The 23416-nt window shown below is 36.1% G+C and overlaps 1 protein-coding gene across 1 annotated transcript in view; it reads right to left on the bottom strand.

Moving 5' to 3' along the window:
* LOC125666982 (alpha-1,3-mannosyl-glycoprotein 4-beta-N-acetylglucosaminyltransferase C-like) overlaps positions 1–16630 on the bottom strand; it is a 51637-nt gene extending 35007 nt beyond the window's left edge. The window contains exon 1 of the mRNA XM_056152441.1: positions 16231–16630. Within this exon, the coding sequence (XP_056008416.1) occupies positions 16231–16630 (400 nt within the window). The remainder of the gene's footprint in view (positions 1–16230) is intronic.
* Positions 16631–23416: the final 6786 nt, after the last annotated feature.

Genomic DNA, 23416 nt, shown 5'->3' with positions numbered 1-23416 from the left:
AGACTCGTTGAACTGGCACTATCTCCTAAAATGCTTTAAGTATTTTCATTCGGTAAAGTTTCTGCACATCTGTGAAACCAGGGCTATTAGAATATATACAAATATGGGAAATAAATTAATGAGATATATTGAAAAACCTGGCCGGAATGGACAAATCTCGACAAAAATACTACTCTAAAAGCGATGGAATAGACTCGTTGAACTGGCACTATCTCCTAAAATACTTTGAGTATTTTACTTCGGTATAGTTTCTGTAAATCTGTGAAACCAGGGCTATTAGAATATATAAAAAAGTATGCAAATAAATAAATGAGGTATATTGAAAAACCTGGCCGGAATGGACCAATCTCGACAACAATATTACTCTAAAAGTGATGGAATAGACTCGTTGAACTGGCACTATCTCCTAGAATCCTTTAAGTATTTTCATTCGGTAAAGTCTCCGCACATGTGTGGAAGCAGGGCCATTAGAATATATCATAAGATTGGAAATAAATTAATGAAATATATTGTAAAACCTGGCCGGAATGGACCAATCTCGACAAAAATACTACTCTAAAAGTGATGAAATAGACTCGTTGAACTGGCACTATCTCCTAAAATCCTTTAAGTATTTTCATTCGGTATAGTTTCTGTACATCTGTGAAACCAGGGCTATTAGAATATATAAAACGTTTGCAAATAAATAAATGAGGTATATTGAAAAACCTGGCCGGAATGGACCAATCTCGACAAAAACACTACTCTAAAAGTGATGGAATAGACTCGTTGAACTGGCACTATCTCCAAAAAGACTTTGAGTATTTTACTTTGGTATAGTTTCTGTACATCTGTGAAACCAGGGCTATTAGAATATATAAAAAGTTTGCAAATAAATAAATGAGGTATATTGAAAAACCTGGCCGGAATGGACCAATCTCGACAAAAATACTACTCTAAAAGTGATGGAATAGACTCGTTGAACTGGCACTATCTCCTAGAATCCTTCAAGTATTTTCATTCGGTAAAGTCTCCGCACATGTGTGGAAGCAGGGCCATGAGAATATATCATAAGATTGGAAATAAATTAATGAAATATATTGTAAAACCTGGCCGGAATGGACCAATCTCGACAAAAATACTACTCTAAAAGTGATGAAATAGACTCGTTGAACTGGCACTATCTCCTAAAATCCTTTAAGTATTTTCATTCGGTATAGTTTCTGTACATCTGTGAAACCAGGGCTATTAGAATATATAAAATGTTTGCAAATAAATAAATGAGGTATATTGAAAAACCTGGCCGGAATGGACCAATCTCGACAAAAACACTACTCTAAAAGTGATGGAATAGACTCGTTGAACTGGCACTATCTCCAAAAAGACTTTGAGTATTTTACTTCGGTATAGTTTCTGTACATCTGTGAAACCAGGGCTATTAGAATATATAAAAAGTTTGCAAATAAATAAATGAGGTATATTGAAAAACCTGGCCGGAATGGACCAATCTCGACAAAAATACTACTCTAAAAGTGATGGAATAGACTCGTTGAAGTGGCACTATCTCCTAAAATCCTTTAAGTATTTTCATTCGGTAAAGTCTCCGCACATGTGTGAAAGCATGGTCATTAGAATATATCAAAAGATTGGAAATAAATTAATGAAGTATATTGTAAAACCTGGCCGGAATGGACCAATCTCATCAAAAATACTACTCTAAAAGTGATGAAATAGACTAGTTGAACTGGAACTATCTCCTAAAATACTTTGAGTATTTTACTTCGGTAAAGTTTCCACACATCTGTGAAAACAGGGCCATTAGAATATATCAAAAGATTGGAAATAAATTAATGAGGTATATTGTAAAACCTGGCTGGAATGGATCAATCTCGACAAAAATACTACTCTAAAAGTAATGAAATAGACTCGTTGAACTGGCAATATGTCCTAAAATACTTTGAGTATTTTAATTCGGTAAAGTTTCCACACATCTGTGTAAACAGGGCCATTAGAATATATCAAAAGATTGGAAATAAATTAATGAGGTATATTGTAAAACCTGGCTGGAATGGATCAATCTCGACAAAAATACTACTCTAAAAGTGATGAAATAGACTCGTTGAACTGGCAATATCTCCTATGATACTTTCAGTATTTTCATTCGGTAAAGTTTCTGCACATCTGTGAAACCCGGGCTATTAGAATATATACAAATATGGGAAATTAATCAATGAGATATATTGAAAAACCTGGCCGGAAGGGAACAATCTCGACAAAAATACTACTCTAAAAGTGATGGAATAGACTCGTTGAACTGGCACTATCTCCTAAAATACTTTAAGTATTTTCATTCGGTAAAGTTTCTGCATATCTGTGAAACCAGGGCTATTAGAATATATACAAATATGGGAAATAAATTAATGAGATATATTGAAAAACCTGGCCGGAATGGACAAATCTCGACAAAAATACTACTCTAAAAGTGATGGAATAGACTCGTTGAAGTGGCACTATCTCCTAACATCCTTTAAGTATTTTCATTTGGTAAAGTCTCCGCACATGTGTGAAAGCAGGGTCATTAGAATATATCAAAAGATTGGAAATAAATTAATGAGGTATATTGTAAAACCTGGCTGGAATGGATCAATCTCGACAAAAATTCTACTCTAAAAGTGATGAAATAGACTCGTTGAACTGGCACTATCTCCTATGATACTTTCAGTATTTTCATTCGGTAAAGTTTCTGCACATCTGTGAAACCAGGGCTATTAGAATATATACAAATATGGGAAATAAATTGATGAGATATATTGAAAAACCTGGCCGGAATGGACAAATCTCGACAAAAATACTACTCTAAAACCGATGGAATAGACTCGTTGAACTGGCACTATCCCCTTAAATACTTTGAGTATTTTACTTCGGTATAGTTTCTGTACCTCTGTGAAACCAGGGCCATTAGAATATATAAAAAGTTTGCAAATAAATAAATGAGGTATATTGAAAAACCTGGCCGGAATAGACCAATCTCGACAAAAATACTACTCTAAAAGTGATGGAATAGACTCGTTGAAGTGGCACTATCTCCTAAAATCCTTTAAGTATTTTCATTCGGTAAAGCCTCCGCACATGTGTGAAAGCAGGGCCATTAGAATATATCAAAAGATTGGAAATAAATTAATGAAGTATATTGAAAAACCTGGCCGGAATGGACCAATCTCGACAAAAATACTACTCTAAAAGTGATGGAATAGACTCGTTGAACTGGCACTATCTCCTAAAATCCTTTAAGTATTTTCATTCGGTAAAGTTTCCGCACATCTGTGAAAACAGGGCCATTAGAATATATTAAAAGATTGGAAATAAATTAATGAGGTATATTGTAAAACCTGGCCGGAATGGACCAATCTCGACAAATATACTACTCTAAAAGTGATGAAATAGACTCGTTGAACTGGCACTATCTCCAAAAAGACTTTGAGTATTTTATTTCGGTAAAGTTTCCGCACATCTGTGAAAATAGGGCCATTAGAATATATAAAAATATTGGAAATAAATTAATGAGGTTTATTGAAAAACCTGGCTGGAATGGACCAATCTCGACAAAAATACTACTTTAAAAGTGATGGAATAGACTCTTTGAACTGGCACTATCTCCTAAAATACTTTAATTATTTTCATTCGGTAAAGTTTCCGCACATCTGTGAGACCAGGGCTATTAGGATATATAAAAATATTGGAAATATATTAATGAGGTATATTGAAACACCTGGCCGGAATGGACAAATCTCGACAAAAATACTACTCTAAAAGTGATGGAATGAACTCGTTGAACTGGCACTATCTCCTAAAATGCTTTAAGTATTTTACTTCGGTAAAGTTTCCGCATATCTGTGAAATCAGGGCCATTAGAATATATCAAAAGATTGGATATAAATTAATAAGGTATATTGCAAAACCTGGCCGTAATGCACAAATCTCGACAAAAATACTACTCTAAAAGTGATCAAATAGACTCGTTGAACTGGCACTATCTCCTAAAATCCTTTAAGTATTTTCAATCGGTAAAGTTTCCGCACATGTGTGAAACCAGGGCCATTAGAATATATCAAAAGATTGTAAATAAATTAATCAGGTATATTGTAAAACTGGCCGGAATGGACCAAACTCGACAAAAATACTACTCTAAAGGTGATGAAATAGACTCGTTGAACTGGCACTATCTCCTAAGATACTTTGAGTATTTTACTTCGGTAAAGTTTCCACACATCTGTGACAACAGGGCCATTAGAATATATCAACAGATTGGAAATAAATTAATGAGGTATATTGAAAAAACTGGCCGGAATGGACTAATCTCAACAAAAATACTACTCTAAAAGTGATGGAATAGACTCGTTAAACTCGCACTATTTCCTAAAATCCTTTAAGTATTTTACTTCGGTAAAGTTTCCGCACATGTGTGAAACCAGGGCCATTAGAATATATCAACAGATTGGAAATAAATTAATGAAGTATATTGAAAAACCTGGCTGCAATGGACCAATCTCGACAAAAATACTACTCTAAAAGTGATGGAGTAGACTCGTTGAACTGGCACTATCTCCTGAAATACTTTAAATATTGTCATTCAGTAAAGTTTCCGCACATCTGTGAAACCAGTACTATTACAATATATAAAAACATTTGAAATAAATTAATAAGGTATATTGTAAAACCTGGCCGGAATAGACCGAAGTCGACAAAAATACTCCTCTAAAAGTGATGGAATAGACTCGTTGAACTGGCACTATCTCCTAAAATCCTTTAAGTATTTTCATTCGGTAAAGTCTCCGCACATGTGTGAAAGCATGGTCATTAGAATATATCAAAAGATTGGAAATAAATTAATGAAGTATATTGTAAAACCTGGCCGGAATGGACCAATCTCATCAAAAAGTACTACTCTAAAAGTGATGAAATAGACTAGTTGAACTGGAACTATCTCCTAAAATACTTTGAGTATTTTACTTCGGTAAAGTTTCCACACATCTGTGACAACAGAGCCATTAGAATATATCAAAAGATTGGAAATAAATTAATGAGGTATATTGTAAAACCTGGCTGGAATGGATCAATCTCGACAAAAATACTACTCTAAAAGTAATGAAATAGACTCGTTGAACTGGCAATATGTCCTAAAATACTTTGAGTATTTTAATTCGGTAAAGTTTCCACACATCTGTGTAAACAGGGCCATTAGAATATATCAAAAGAGTGGAAATAAATTAATGAGGTATATTGTAAAACCTGGCTGGAATGGATCAATCTCGACAAAAATACTACTCTAAAAGTGATGAAATAGACTCGTTGAACTGGCAATATCTCCTATGATACTTTCAGTATTTTCATTCGGTAAAGTTTCTGCACATCTGTGAAACCCGGGCTATTAGAATATATACAAATATGGGAAATTAATCAATGAGATATATTGAAAAACCTGGCCGGAAGGGAACAATCTCGACAAAAATACTACTCTAAAAGTGATGGAATAGACTCGTTGAACTGGCACTATCTCCTAAAATACTTTAAGTATTTTCATTCGGTAAAGTTTCTGCATATCTGTGAAACCAGGGCTATTAGAATATATACAAATATGGGAAATAAATTAATGAGATATATTGAAAAACCTGGCCGGAATGGACCAATCTCGACAAAAATACTACTCTAAAAGTGATGGAATAGACTCGTTGAAGTGGCACTATCTCCTAAAAGACTTTGAGTATTTTACTTCGGTATAGTTTCTGTAAATCTGTGAAACCAGGGCTATTAGAATATATAAAAAGTTTGCAAATAAATAAATGAGGTATATTGAAAAACCTGGCCGGAATGGACAAATCTCGACAAAAATACTACTCTAAAAGTGATGGAATAGACTCGTTGAACTGGCACTATCTCCTAAAACCCTTTGAGTATTTTACTTCGGTAAAGTCTCCGCACATGTGTGGAAGCAGGGCCATTAGAATATGTCAAAAGATTGGAAATAAATTAATGAAGTATATTGTAAAACCTGGCCGGAATGGACCAATCTCATCAAAAATACTACTCTAAAAGTGATGGAATAGACTCGTTGAAGTGGCACTATCTCCTAAAATACTTTGAGTATTTTACTTCGGTAAAGTTTCCACACATCTCTGAAAACAGAGCCATTACAATATATCAAAAGATTGGAAATAAATTAATGAGGTATATTGTAAAACCTGGCTGGAATGGATCAATCTCGACAAAAATTCTACTCTAAAAGTGATGAAATAGACTCGTTGAACTGGCACTATCTCCTATGATACTTTCAGTATTTTCATTCGGTAAAGTTTCTGCACATCTGTGAAACCAGGGCTATTAGAATATATACAAATATGGGAAATAAATTGATGAGATATATTGAAAAACCTGGCATGAATGGACAAATCTCGACAAAAATACTACTCTAAAACCGATGGAATAGACTCGTTGAACTGGCACTATCCCCTAAAATACTTTGAGTATTTTACTTCGGTATAGTTTCTGTACCTCTGTGAAACCAGGGCCATTAGAATATATAAAAAGTTTGCAAATAAATAAATGAGGTATATTGAAAAACCTGGCCGGAATGGACCAATCTCGACAAAAATACTACTCTAAAAGTGATGGAATAGACTCGTTGAACTGGCACTATCTCCTAAAATCCTTTGAGTATTTTCATTCGGTAAAGTCTTCGCACATGTGTGGAAGCAGGGCCATTAGAATATGTCAAAAGATTGGAAATAAATTAATGAAGTATATTGTAAAACCTGGCCGGAATGGACCAATCTCATCAAAAATACTACTCTAAAAGTGATGGAATAGACTCGTTGAAGTGGCACTATCTCCTAAAATCCTTTAAGTATTTTCATTCGGTAAAGTCTCCGCACATGTGTGAAAGCAGGGTCATTAGAATATATCAAAAGATTGGAAATAAATTAATGAGGTATATTGTAAAACCTGTCCGGAATGGACCAATCTCTAAAACCGATGGAATAGACTCGTTGAACTGGCACTATCTCCTAAAATACTTCGAGTATTTTACTTCGGTATAGTTTCTGTACATCTGTGAAACCAGGGCTATTAGAATATATAAAAAGTTTGCAAATAAATAAATGAGGTATATTGAAAAACCTGGCCGGAATGGACAAATCTCGACAAAAATACTACTCTAAAAGTGATGGAATAGACTCGTTGAACTGGCACTATCTCCTAAAATCCTTTAAGTATTTTACTTCGGTAAAGTTTCCACACATCTGGGAAAACAGGGCCATTAGAATATATCAAAAGATTGGAAATAAATTAATGAGGTATATTGTAAAACCTGGCTGGAATGGATCAATCTCGACAAAAATTCTACTCTAAAAGTGATGAAATAGACTCGTTGAACTGGCACTATCTCCTAAAATCCTTTAAGTATTTTCATTCGGTATAGTTTCTGTACATCTGTGAAACCAGGGCTATTAGAATATATAAAAAGTTTGCAAATAAATAAATGAGGTATATTGAAAAACCTGGCCGGAATGGACCAATCTCGAAAACAACACTACTCTAAAAGTGATGGAATAGACTCGTTGAACTGGCACTATCTCCTAAAATGCTTTGAGTATTTTACTTCGGTATAGTTTCTGTACATCTGTGAAACCAGGGCTATTAGAATATATAAAAAGTTTGCAAATAAATAAATGAGGTATATTGAAAAACCTGGCCGGAATAGACCAATCTCGACAAAAATACTACTCTAAAAGTGATGGAATAGACTCGTTGAAGTGGCACTATCTCCTAAAATCCTTTAAGTATTTTCATTCGGTAAAGCCTCCGCACATGTGTGAAAGCAGGGCCATTAGAATATATCAAAAGATTGGAAATAAATTAATGAAGTATATTGAAAAAACTGGCCGGAATGGACTAATCTCAACAAAAATACTACTCTAAAAGTGATGGAATAGACTCGTTAAACTTGCACTATCTCCTAAAATCCTTTAAGTATTTTACTTCGGTAAAGTTTCCGCACATGTGTGAAACCAGGGCCATTAGAATATATCAACAGATTGGAAATAAATTAATGAGGTATATTGAAAAACCTGGCTGCAATGGACCAATCTCGACAAAAATACTACTCTAAAAGTGATGGAGTAGACTCGTTGAACTGGCACTATCTCCTGAAATACTTTAAATATTGTCATTCAGTAAAGTTTCCACACATCTGTGAAACCAGTACTATTACAATATATAAAAACATTTGAAATAAATTAATAAGGTATATTGTAAAACCTGGCCGGAATAGACCGAAGTCGACAAAAATACTCCTCTAAAAGTGATGGAATAGACTCGTTGAACTGGCAATATCTCCTAAAATACTTTGAGTATTTTACTTCGGTAAAGTTTCCACACATCTGTGAAAACAGGGCCATTAGAATATATCAAAAGATTGGAAATAAATTAATGAGGTATATTGTAAAACCTGGCTGGAATGAATCAATCTCGACAAAAATACTACTCTAAAAGTGATGAAATAGACTCGTTGAACTGGCAATATCTCCTATGATATTTTCAGTATTTTCATTCGGTAAAGTTTCTGCACATCTGTGAAACCCGGGCTATTAAAATATATACAAATATGGGAAATTAATCAATGAGATATATTGAAACACCTGTCCGGAATGGACCAATCTCGACAAAAATACTACTCTAAAAGTGATGGAATAGACTCGTTGAACTGGCACTATCTCCTAAAATACTTTAAGTATTTTCATTCGGTAAAGTTTCTGCACATCTGTGAAACCAGGGCTATTAGAATATATACAAATATGGGAAATAAATTGATGAGATATATTGAAAAACCTGGCCGGAATGGACAAATCTCGACAAAAATACTACTCTAAAACCGATGGAATAGACTCGTTGAACTGGCACTATCTCCTAAAATACTTTGAGTATTTTACTTCGGTATAGTTTCTGTACATCTGTGAAACCAGGGCTATTAGAATATATAAAAAGTTTGCAAATAAATAAATGAGGTATATTGAAAAACCTGGCCGGAATGGACAAATCTCGACAAAAATACTACTCTAAAAGTGATGGAATAGACTCGTTGAACTGGCACTATCTCCTAAAATCCTTTAAGTATTTTCATTCGGTAAAGTTTCCGCACATGTGTGAAAGCAGGGCCATTAGAATATATCAAAAGATTGGAAATAAATTAATGAGGTATATTGTAAAACCTGGCCGGAATGGACCAATCTCATCAAAAATACTACTCTAAAAGTGATGAAATAGACTCGTTGAGCTGGCACTATCTCCTAAAATACTTTGAGTATTTTACTTCGGTAAAGTTTCCACACATCTGTGAAAACAGGGCCATTAGAATATATCAAAAGATTGGAAATAAATTAATGAAGTATATTGTAAAACCTGACTGGAATAGATCAAGCTCGACAAAAATACTACTCTAAAAGTGATGAAATAGACTCGTTGAACTGGCAATATCTCCTATGATATTTTCAGTATTTTCATTCGGTATAGTTTCTGTACATCTGTGAAACCCGGGCTATTAGAATATATACAAATATGGGAAATTAATCAATGAGATATATTGAAAAACCTGGCCGGAAGGGAACAATCTCGACAAAAATTCTACTCTAAAAGTGATGAAATAGACTCGTTGAACTGGCACTATCTCCTAAAATCCTTTAAGTATTTTCATTCGGTATAGTTTCTGTACATCTGTGAAACCAGGGCTATTAGAATATATAAAAAGTTTGCAAATAAATAAATGAGGTATATTGAAAAACCTGGCCGGAATGGACCAATCTCGACAAAAACACTACTCTAAAAGTGATGGAATAGACTCGTTGAACTGGCACTATCTCCTAAAATGCTTTGAGTATTTTACTTCGGTATAGTTTCTGTACATCTGTGAAACCAGGGCTATTAGAATATATAAAAAGTTTGCAAATAAATAAATGAGGTATATTGAAAAACCTGGCAGGAAGGGAACAATCTCGACAAAAATACTACTCTAAAAGTGATGGAATAGAGTCGTTGAAGTGGCACTATCTCCTAAAATCCTTTAAGTATTTTTATTCGGTAAAGTCTCCGCACATGTGTGAAAGCAGGGTCATTAGAATATATCAAAAGATTGGAAATAAATTAATGAAGTATATTGTAAAACCTGGCCGGAATGGACTAATCTCAACAAAAATACTACTCTAAAAGTGATGGAATAGACTCGTTAAACTTGCACTATCTCCTAAAATCCTTTAAGTATTTTACTTCGGTAAAGTTTCCGCACATGTGTGAAACCAGGGCCATTAGAATATATCAACAGATTGGAAATAAATTAATGAAGTATATTGAAAAACCTGGCTGCAATGGACCAATCTCAACAAAAATACTACTCTAAAAGTGATGGAGTAGACTCGTTGAACTGGCACTATCTCCTGAAATACTTTAAATATTGTCATTCAGTAAAGTTTCCGCACATCTGTGAAACCAGTACTATTACAATATATAAAAACATTTGAAATAAATTAATAAGGTATATTGTAAAACCTGGCCGGAATAGACCGAAGTCGACAAAAATACTCCTCTAAAAGTGATGGAATAGACTCGTTGAACTGGCAATATCTCCTAAAATACTTTGAGTATTTTACTTCGGTAAAGTTTCCACACATCTGTGAAAACAGGGCCATTAGAATATATCAAAAGATTGGAAATAAATTAATGAGGTATATTGTAAAACCTGGCTGGAATGAATCAATCTCGACAAAAATACTACTCTAAAAGTAATGAAATAGACTCGTTGAACTGGCAATATCTCCTATGATACTTTCAGTATTTTCATTCGGTAAAGTTTCTGCACATCTGTGAAACCCGGGCTATTAAAATATATACAAATATGGGAAATAAATCAATGAGATATATTGAAAAATCTGGCCGGAAAGGAACAATCTCGACAAAAATACTACTCTAAAAGTGATGAAATAGACTCGTTGAGCTGGCACTATCTACTAAAATACTTTGAGTATTTTACTTCGGTAAAGTTTCCACACATCTGTGAAAACAGGGCCATTAGAATATATCAAAAGATTGGAACTAAATTAATGAAGTATATTGTAAAACCTGACTGGAATAGATCAAGCTCGACAAAAATACTACTCTAAAAGTGATGAAATAGACTCGTTGAACTGGCAATATCTCCTATGATATTTTCAGTATTTTCATTCGGTATAGTTTCTGTACATCTGTGAAACCAGGGCTATTAGAATATATACAAATATGGGAAATTAATCAATGAGATATATTGAAAAACCTGGCCGGAAGGGAACAATCTCGACAAAAATACTACTCTAAAAGTGATGGAATAGACTCGTTGAACTGGCACTATCTCCTAAAATACTTTAAGTATTTTCATTCGGTAAAGTCTCCGCACATGTGTGGAAGCAAGGCCATTAGAATATATCAAAAGATTGGAAATAAATTAATGAAGTATATTGTAAAACCTGGCCGGAATGGACCAATCTCATCAAAAATACTACTCTAAAAGTGATGAAATAGACTCGTTGAGCTGGCACTATCTCCTAAAATACTTTGAGTATTTTACTTCGGTAAAGTTTCCACACATCTGTGAAAACAGGGCCATTAGAATATATCAAAAGATTGGAAATAAATTAATGAAGTATATTGTAAAACCTGACTGGAATAGATCAAGCTCGACAAAAATACTACTCTAAAAGTGATGAAATAGACTCGTTGAACTGGCAATATCTCCTATGATATTTTCAGTATTTTCATTCGGTATAGTTTCTGTACATCTGTGAAACCCGGGCTATTAGAATATATACAAATATGGGAAATTAATCAATGAGATATATTGAAAAACCTGGCCGGAAGGGAACAATCTCGACAAAAATTCTACTCTAAAAGTGATGAAATAGACTCGTTGAACTGGCACTATCTCCTAAAATCCTTTAAGTATTTTCATTCGGTATAGTTTCTGTACATCTGTGAAACCAGGGCTATTAGAATATATAAAAAGTTTGCAAATAAATAAATGAGGTATATTGAAAAACCTGGCCGGAATGGACCAATCTCGACAAAAACACTACTCTAAAAGTGATGGAATAGACTCGTTGAACTGGCACTATCTCCTAAAATCCTTTAAGTATTTTCATTCGGTATAGTTTCTGTACATCTGTGAAACCAGGACTATTAGAATATATAAAAAGTTTGCAAATAAATAAATGAGGTATATTGAAAAACCTGGCCGGAATGGACAAATCTCGACAAAAATACTACTCTAAAAGTGATGGAATAGACTCGTTGAACTGGCACTATCTCCTAAAATCCTTTAAGTATTTTCATTCGGTAAAGTTTCCGCACATGTGTGAAAGCAGGGCCATTAGAATATATCAAAAGATTGGAAATAAATTAATGAGGTATCTTGTAAAACCCGGCCGGAATGGACCAATCTCATCAAAAATACTACTCTAAAAGTGATGAAATAGACTCGTTGAGCTGGCACTATCTCCTAAAATACTTTGAGTATTTTACTTCGGTAAAGTTTCCACACATCTGTGAAAATAGGGCCATTAGAATATATCAAAAGATTGGAAATAAATTAATGAGGTATATTGTAAAACCTGGCTGGAATGGATCAATCTCGACAAAAATACTACTCTAAAAGTGATGAAATAGACTCGTTGAACTGGCACTATCTCCTAAAATCCTTTAAGTATTTTCATTCGGTAAAGTTTCCGCACATGTGTGAAAGCAGGGCCATTAGAATATATCAAAAGATTGGAAATAAATTAATGAGGTATATTGTAAAACCTGACTGGAATAGATCAATCTCGACAAAAATATTACTCTAAAAGTGATGAAATAGACTCGTTGAACTGGCAATATCTCCTATGATATTTTCAGTATTTTCATTCGGTATAGTTTCTGTACATCTGTGAAACCCGGGCTATTAGAATATATACAAATATGGGAAATTAATCAATGAGATATATTGAAACACCTGTCCGGAATGGACCAATCTCGACAAAAATACTACTCTAAAAGTGATGGAATAGACTCGTTGAACTGGCACTATCTCCTAAAATACTTTAAGTATTTTCATTCGGTATAGTTTCTGTACATCTGTGAAACCAGGGCTATTAGAATATATACAAATATGGGAAATAAATTAATGAGATATATTGAAAAACCTGGCCGGAATGGACAAATCTCGACAAAAATACTACTCTAAAACCGATGGAATAGACTCGTTGCACTGGCACTATCTCCTAAAAGACTTTGAGTATTTTACTTCGGTATAGTTTCTGTACATCTGTGAAACCAGGGCTATTAGAATATATAAAAAGTTTGCAAATAAATAAATGAAGTATATTGAAAAACCTGGCCGGAATGGACCAATCTCGACAAAAATACTACTCTAAAAGTGATGGAATAGACTCGTTGAAGTGGCACTATCTCCTAAAATCCTTTAAGTATTTTCATTCGGTAAAGTTTCCGCACATGTGTGAAAGCAGGGCCATTGGAATATATCAAAAGATTGGAAATAAATTAATGAAGTATATTGTAAAACCTAGCCGGAATGGACCAATCTCATCAAAAACACTACTCTAAAAGTGATGAAATAGACTCGTTGAACTGGCACTATCTCCTAAAATACTTTGTGTATTTTACTTCGGTAAAGTTTCCGCACATCTGTGAAAACAGGGCCATTAGAATATATACAAATATTGGAAATAAATTAATGAGGTATATTGTAAAACCTGGCCGGAATGGATCAATCTCGACAAAAATACTACTCTAAAAGTGATGAAATAGACTCGTTGAACTGACAATATCTCCTATAATACTTTCAGTATTTTCATTCGGTATAGTTTCCGCACATGTGTGAAAGCAGGGCCATTAGAATATATCAAAAGATTGGAAATAAATCAATGAGATATATTGTAAAACCTGGCCGGAATGGACCAATCTCATCAAAAATACTACTCTAAAAGTGATGAAATAGACTCGTTGAACTGGCACTATCTCCTAAAATACTTTGAGTATTTTACTTCGGTAAAGTTTCCACACATCTGTGAAAACAGGGCCATTACAATATATCAAAAGATTGGACATAAATTAATGAGGTATATTGTAAAACCTGGCTGGAATGGATCAATCTCGACAAAAATACTACTGTAAAAGTGATGAAATAGACTCGTTGAACTGGCAATATCTCCTATGATACTTTCAGTATTTTCATTCGGTAAAGTTTCTGCACATCTGTGAAACCAGGGCTATTAGAATATATACCAATATGGGAAATTAATCAATGAGATATATTGAAAAACCTGGCCGGAATGGACCAATCTCGACAAAAATACTACTCTAAAAGTGATGGAATAGACTCGTTGAACTGGCACTATCTCCTAAAATACTTTGAGTATTTTACTTCGGTAAAGTTTCCACACATCTGTGAAAACAGGGCCATTACAATATATCAAAAGATTGGACATAAATTAATGAGGTATATTGTAAAACCTGGCTGGAATGGATCAATCTCGACAAAAATACTACTGTAAAAGTGATGAAATAGACTCGTTGAACTGGCAATATCTCCTATGATACTTTCAGTATTTTCATTCGGTAAAGTTTCTGCACATCTGTGAAACCAGGGCTATTAGAATATATACCAATATGGGAAATTAATCAATGAGATATATTGAAAAACCTGGCCGGAATGGACCAATCTCGACAAAAATACTACTCTAAAAGTGATGGAATAGACTCGTTGAACTGGCACTATCTCCTAAAATCCTTTAAGTATTTTCATTCGGTAAAGTTTCTGCACATCTGTGAAACCAGGGCTATTAGAATATCTACAAATAGGGGAAATAAATTAATGAGATATATTGAAAAACCTGGCTGGAATGGACAAATCTCGACAAAAATACTACTCTAAAAGTGATGGAATAGACTCGTTGAACTGGCACTATCTCCTAAAATACTTTGAGTATTTTACTTCGGTAAAGTTTCCGCACATCTGTGAAACCAGGACTATTAGGATATATAAAAATATTGGAAATAAATTAATGAGGTATATTGAAAAACCTGGCCGGAATGGACCAATCTCGACAAAAATACAGTGTCTGGGTCACTTGCTGTAAATTATGTTCCTCTATCTGATATAAGCGTGTCACAAGTTCCAGATGTAGTGAACAGTAAGTAGAGGCCTTCTGAGACAGTGCAAGCATCATCCGCAGCTAACGGTACCGTGAAAAGGAACTTGCTGAACATATCAACCGCAGTCAAAACGTAAGTGTATCCAGACACGGTCAGAGGAAATGGTCCATAACTCTCCACCTGCCACATTCTGAAAGGTTTACAAGGTGTTGGGTAGGCGACAATTGCGGATTTGGTATGATTTTGTGTCAGTTTTCGCTGTTGACAAGGAATATATGAACGAACTTAATCTGTGATAACTGCAGACATGCGTGAAAAATAGTAGTGTTCCTTCACTCTATCGATACAGTCCTGAATGCCACAATGTCCTCCAAGTGGGCTATCATGATACATTTGTAATATATCCATAATTTTACACTGCGGTAAAACTAACTGCCATTGATTCGTGTCCTTGGTACGTTTAGCTTTTGCAACACGAGAATGAAACAGCAAATTGTCAATGAGAAGAAAGTCAGCAGTATTATCTTGCGCGCATCCTTCTGCATATCAGGTATTGTACCATCATTGAGATACAAATAAATGTCTTTAAAATCGTCATCATTCAGTTGTAAATGAGCCATATCGGCAGAAATATCCCTAACACTGTTAAAGTGTCCTTTCAGGCTGCTGAGGTGTGATCCTGACCATTTTGAGCAAGTGGTGTATCAACTTCAGATGAAGACGCAAGCGGATCAGTAGGCACACTCGAGTCCATATGTTTCTGATCTTGTAACAGTGTATGGGTGATGTCAATGTCTGTGTCACCAGTAAAACGGTTTGCGTTCACGTCATTATCACTGTTGGAGAGAAATTCGTCACTATGCTAATGAGGCGTATCCTCTTCAGTTGCAACACCAAATTGATCCTGTGAAACACCCTCATCAGTCTCTGCTTGGAACAGTGAGTGTGCAGGACCATTAGTCTCGGTCTCCAGTTGAAACGTGTCATTTCGCTACAGTGAAATATGCGAGTGTGACTGAAGCGTACCGTCACAAGGGACGTCGGACACTAGCTGATTAGGAACCGACAATGGACGCATTCTTGATTTTGCACGCAGAAACTTACGAGTTCCTCGGAGTCTATCCGATTGCTTGGAATGAGTGAGACTACAAATATCCGAGTTACTTTCTTTATCAGCGTCATATTCCAACGCAAGATGAAGATCCGGAGGTCGGAAAGGTATCACTATGTTGTTGATTGCAAAATCATTCATTCCAGAATATCTGTCTTGTATCAAGTCACGTAGACATTCTCCTGTGGGTAATTTTATGTCACATGTAGGCTCATCAACGGAATCGAAGTATGGGTCATGCTCATCTGGGCTGGCTTCCAGAGTTGGCATGTACGGATTAGGATGGCAACGTGACAATGCATCCGCCACGATCATATGCGCTGCTGGTTTATACTGAATTTCAAGGTCATACTGTTGAAGGATAGTCAGCCAGCGGTCGAAGATAGCTCCACTTAGTTTGTTCATGAACAGCGGTTTTGAGCTTGATGACCACCCTCAACAATTACATGGTTTCCTCGAATATACGATGCACAGTCTGTGACTGCAGTGGTCACTCCTAATAGTTCTAATTTCGTTGCGCCATAAGATCGTTGCCATTTATTAAGACCTTTCGAACCGAAACGAATAACATGTGGAGTGTCATTGTCATAAAGTTGATATAACATATATCCTATACCTTTGCTCGAAGTATCCACAGTACCATGGAAGGGAATATCAAATCTTGGGAATGACAACACATTCGAATTCACAAGAGCACCCTTCAGTGTCTGAAATGCAACTGTATGTGACTGTGTCCAAATAAACTTCACATTTTTCTTTAACAGGGCATGAAGGAGCGAAGCTATTATGCTGTAGTTTGGAATATATTTCCGAAACCAGTTGAGCATGCCAAGAGCACAACGCAGCTCCTTTGCTGTCGTTGGAAGGGAAAAGTTTTTAATACTGTCAACGCGATCTGAGGAAGGGTGAATGCCATCCTTGGAAATTTCATGTCCAAGAAAAATTGCTTTGTCAGTAGCAAATGTGCACTTCATAGGATTCAGTTTCAAACCCGACGATTCAAACCTACTAATCACTTCACTAATGTCTTTTAAATGTTGATCAAAACTATCTGACATAATAACAACATCATCCATATAACACAATACAGATCTAAAAATCAAACCCTTCAAAACTTTGTCCATAAGTAATTGAAAGCTATTAGGGACTGTCTTGAGACCCATAGGCAATCTGGTAAATTTGTACGTACCAAAACAGGTGTTAAATGCAGGTAAATTAGCATATTCTTTTGAAATGCCCATTTGAAAAAAAACCTGAGCTCATATCAATGGTAGAAATAAAATTGGGTGTGGTTTGACTAAAAGACTATGTGAGCTCTTGTACATCAGGTATATTGTAAGCAAAATCAAGTGTTTGCGAGTTCAAATACCGAAAGTCACAACAAAACCTGTATGAGGTAAGATGAGCCTCTTTACCTTGGGCAGCATGAGATCCATTGTTTTTGCGCTTAACAACCAAAAGGGGCTAGTAATGGACAAACTATCTGTTTCACAAACAGGGGAAATAATTCCTTGGAAGAGGAGTTCGTCTAACTGTGTGCGCAAAATCTCTCTCTTATCTGGAGGTAAACGATAAGGCCTTTGATACTTGGGAACAAAATTTGGCTTCATATGTATCTCATGCTGTACAAGGTTCGTAAAACCAAGCTGTGGATTTTCTTTAGTCATAAATACATGCTTGTGTGCATATAAACATTTCTCAAGCTTCTCAATCTGTTTGTCTGTAAGTACATGTGTACCAGAAAAATCAAAATTTGCACAAAAAGCAGAAAAATAATCTGATTTCTGACACTCTGTCTTGCACTGAGTTACACTCTTAACATTAGTACACATTGGAAATGACACAATATTGTAAAAGGAATCCAACACAGCAAAATCGGCCAACACCATACCTTTAGGTATAAACACATGGTCATTTCCAGGATTCATGACTTTGAAATGGATGGTTTTATTTGCAGGTATAGTAGTAACCGATCTAGCCAGCAGCAAACCTCTTTTCAGAACATTCACATGAGCAGAAAGTAAACCCTGCACACCATATAATGACTTTCTTGGAACTTTGCCATATGCAATACGCTCTTTGTTAGGTTCTACAGTAACAGGTTTCATAGATCTAACCTTCACCTTGGATTGCATATATCCATTCAACAAATCATTGCATGCACTAAAATCTAGCACAGCACCTTTTTCTTTCATGTAATTTGTTCCAATGATAAAAGGGTGCGAGGTACATTGAAAAATATACACAGTAAACCAATGTGTACCATGAGGTGTTTGACCCTTAACGTTTGTAACACCTAAATTCTTGACACTCTGATTACCAGCTACTAATACTGAAATACCACAGGCATACAGAGGTTGCTTAACAGAGATGGGTAACATATCATACAACGACAATGACATAACAGATATACATGAACCAGAATCTAATAGTACTGCCACATTGACAGTTTTGAATTTCACTGGCATATACATAAATTTAGTGGTGTTGGAGTCCTGTATGTCTGAAAACATATCAGACGAGCTCATAACGTCACTGAAAGCAGGCACATCTGTTGCTATATTCTGATAGTCACACAAATGAAAACTGTCACTGCTCACAGGCGCGGTTGTGGCTACGCAAGAGTCACACAACGGATTGCCACTAAAAGTTGTCGCGTCATTCTGTGTCGCACATCTCTGTTGGTAGAATCTATCTCTCCACGGTGTAGGCGAAGGGCTGCGATGACGCGATTTTAACGTCTTCCCGAGGGAGCGCCCTGTTGATCTCTCCGCGGGGCTCTGGAGTTTTCCTACTTCGTGGACATACACGACGCAGCATTATGCCCGAACTGGGAACAAAACGGACACTGAAAGTTGGGGTCAGACACACCACCATCCTTCAATGCACAGGCACGCTGTACGCGACCCACACCTCTACATCGGCAACAACACTTGGAATTCGCAGATTGTTGCGGTGCAGGATCCAAACGTTGTGGGGGCTGTTCACCATAATCCGGGGTTGCTAAGTGCTGTACAGCTGTAGACAGGCGAGATAATTCCTTCACGATGAAGTTCATGCTGACATCGGATGCTGACTGTGTCCGTATTGCAGCTGTGGAAGCTGGGGTTTGCCTGTAACCAAATGCTTCCCCGGTCTTGGCAGCTGTAAGAGTGTCGGCGAAACTGGTACAACGTCCAGCACGGACATAAAACGCCAATTGCTGTGGTAACCCTTCAACAAATTTGTTCATCAAGTCACGTTCGGGTTTACCTAGCTTTCGACCTTTCTCCAGAATAATACTGTAGAAATCCTCCTACGGCTGAGTAGGGGACAAACACAATGAATTGAACATCGCTGACTCCATAATCAGAGTTGGGTCCAATGGTGATTTGCTGATGTATGTTCTTTGGAACTCACTCGAGACGATCCTCCACGACGTCCGCATAAACTCCGAAAGTTGTCCAAACCATACAAGGGCAGGGCCTTGTAGATGAAGATGGAAGGTCGCAATTTTCCGTGCTTCATTTGCATCGAGGTCGTGAAATACACAGTGCGAGTTAAATTCGGCCCTATAGGCGGCATCTTCATGTGAATATCCGCTACACTTACGGAGTGAAAGTTTGTCCCCACAACTAGGTACATTAATGTCTTGCTTATTAGGCCTACTCACTACCGGAGTCGATGTGTTCGCTGGTGTTCTAACTGACCACGGTGGGCTCTCGTCACATAAGTTCTTCACGAAGGTTTGCTCATTTTCCCGCGAATACGGGGTCAACACAGGCATCAATTGAAACGTGTCCATCCCATTAAGCAACACATTATTGGGATCGGGGAAGTTTGGATTCTCCGCCATGTTGTATCACTCATCTACTGTCCTGAGTGTTCATGCATGTAGTCTACATTGCGATCACTTATCACAAACTCAAAAGACATGCTACTCAACGTCTGCCATGTTTTATTAACACACAAACCCAACCAAGTCTTTTCCGGAATACATTGTATAGTAAAACAAACAACGACATACAATCCGAATTGCCCTCTCAGTGACCCAGTATACTCAGATACACAACAATGAATTTGAACAGGTGCTGCGCGAGAACCGCAAGATAGTCCTATTAGACATTCAAAACCAACTTCAGCCTGTAAACGTTTTTTTTTTCGGGGGACTTATTAATGCCGCAAAATGGAAGAAAGCGAGAAAATCCATTATTCAGATTTCTGTTCTCTCTACCCTTCCGTCGATAGATAGCGTAAATATCCCTGCAAACACTCATAAATCCTAACCCAGAATCGCAATAGCATTAGACAATACTTTGTAATAGCCAAGGTCAAATATCCCCTAAGAACTTCTGCTAACCTGTGTTACCACAGAAAATCAACTGTAAACCAATGTTTGCTCTGTGTCAGAATTACGCGGAGAACGGGAGACAACTCCTTTGTCCTTGCTCGGACGAGTAGCTCTGTATGACGAGGGACCTGTTATACACCAAAACTCGTGCCGACGGTTCACACAGGTTATCAAAATGTGTAAGTATATCACTTTCATAACGTCTCATCACAGGGTGACCCAAACTTTGATCTTCGAGAGAGGAGGTGTCCTAAATTCAAAGGAGAATCGAGGGAATAGAGTCGAAAGAGGACAGGTTAAAGTATAAGAATGAGTGTGCAGTGGATGAACACACACAGCCTCAATACGATGTCATTGATAAAATGCCCCCTATCCGATCCACCGTTGAGTTACTTATAAATTCCTTTCGGGGTAAATTTGAACAATATACGGCATTTAAGACCCGCTGGGCCAGAGTTAATAGTGGGCAGGGCGATAACACTGACGTTGGACATCATTGATAGGTCAGCTGCCGATCAAACAAACTCTCAGCTGATGATGTTATCGTATGTTGCTTTTAGGGTGGAGATAAAAACTACCCATTAAAGGAAATTAGATCGATCTGTCGCATTCGTGGGTTGTTTTTTTTTCTTCTCTTTTTTTTTTAGATCATACAAATTCTCATAAATTAAACTTCCATGTTAAGTATTCTTTACAACCAACCAGAACAAAACATTGACGCAAATATTTTAAAGATCACTCGATGCAAATTGTCTTTTAAGTTTACAATAGTGTTGAATATAAATGATACCATCTCGTTTATTCTAAACGAGTTATTTTGATACCTTGCCTGATTGTTAATGAAGTCATTGGCTTCACATCTTGATAAACTAACATGTTCTTGTAGTATGAACGTTTAGATTTAAAGATTAAATCGTTGCATGCGAGCCTTAGTCTTCTTTTAAAGGTATTTCATCACGCATTGAAAATCCAGGTGGGGTGCGATATATCTTATGTCTTCGCATTCGCATCCGATTTGTGTTTTCTGGTCTATTGGCTCTTGTAATATTGAAATATTAAAACACAATATTTAAATGACATTATGGATATCTTTTATTTCATTTTGAGGGGTTGTTGTCAGTTCCCAGCGCATATTTGAAAAATAAATGAACAGATACATTTGCTTCACACTAAAATGTGTCTATATTATCATTATGTATATATACTGAAGCTGTGATCCTGTCATTTTTATCGAGATTTATTAACATTCATTTCAATTAACTGTTCTTTCACAAAAACTACTGTATTAGTTTAGAAAAAGGTATAGCGGTATCACCAGTCCCTTTGTTTGTCTGCCCATCTATCTGTGGTGGATTTTCTTGATAAAAGATGTGTCGTTTAATTTGAATTCAAAAGTGCAAATAAAAACAAGCCACTCCGTCTCCCTTTCGAGGGCTATTGGTCGAAGTTTGTCCTGAAGCGAAATATTATAAATATTTGGACTCGCATAATTATTTATGAAAATACGTTAATCATGGGTTTTTTATTATAAAAACCACGTGCTGTGAAAATACACGATTAGTACGAACCACAGTAACATCTTTTCTTAACACACATTTATTATGATAGATAACAGAGCAGATAACAAACGTCTGTGCTATTCGTGTATAACTAAATGCATTTATCAAAACGTAGTGTAGTGGTCAGGGGCGGACCCAGGAATTGTGGTTAAGGGAAGTTATAAGGCGGTGCGTTTTATGTATTACATTTTCTTCGATTTTTTTATTCAGTACTTTTAGCTGTCCCTGAATGAACACTGATAAATAGATATCACTGCCAACGCGAAGGACACGGTAACTTCAGCCAGAAGGCTTTTGTCTGTATGACCGAGAGCATTACCTACCTACCTAGTCCTTGTTGCATAAGACAAGGACTAGTTTCTTCCGCCCCTCCCTGTCTATTGCAACCTTTTCAATTTCATGACCGAGAGCATTACAAAAAATTAAAAGCAATCACCAACACAATATTATATCAGTCACGCGAACTTTAAATCTAACAATTTATTGTCTGTATGACAGGGAGCATTACAAAAACTTAAAAACAATTACCGATATTCACTAAATTAGTCACACGAACTTTAAGTCTAACAATTTATTAAAATACAGACGGGATGCTTTGCAAAATAGTTATTAAATATCAATTAAGAATGAGTTTGTGTGTCTTAGGTTTAAGCATTTTTTTCGTGTACTTGTAAAATTTCAAGATTCAATAAAATGACGAAGAAAAAAAGAATAGAGGAAATGTGTTTCCCATGGAAATGTCTGCTTTCCCTCAAATAAAAGAGAAATTAACAAAACTGTTCCAAGTGTAACATTTCCGTCTCCCCATGTGTCCAGGTTTTAAAATACTCGGGTTTTACAAGGAATCGTTTCTTGGTAGCGGTATAGCATTTCTGCAACACCGCCTGCGTGGCCTCACACCAGGTCAATGAAGCGAAAGACGTGATTTCAACATTGACCTTGGTACACACACAAACATACACTCACTAGTATGAGAAAGAAGTCATGTTGTTTCTCCGCTATGTACTTTCGGTTTTTTAAAAGACATGAATAGGCATTTCCGGTAAACGGGGGATAATTCGATAAGGGGAAGTAATGAGATGATCCCTCTATAGATCGGATAAATAAGTTTTACGCACTTTTCGAGAGGTAAATGAAATTGTCACCGTACTATTTGTCACAGATAGACCGAGTTCTTGTCCAAATAAATATAAAATATATAATACAAAATAA

The sequence above is a fragment of the Ostrea edulis genome, chromosome 10 (assembly GCF_947568905.1).
Source record: "Ostrea edulis chromosome 10, xbOstEdul1.1, whole genome shotgun sequence".
In the NCBI taxonomy this organism is placed as follows: domain Eukaryota; kingdom Metazoa; phylum Mollusca; class Bivalvia; order Ostreida; family Ostreidae; genus Ostrea; species Ostrea edulis.
Note: the sequence above shows the minus strand (reverse complement) of the source record. Positions and strands in the feature narration are given on the sequence as shown.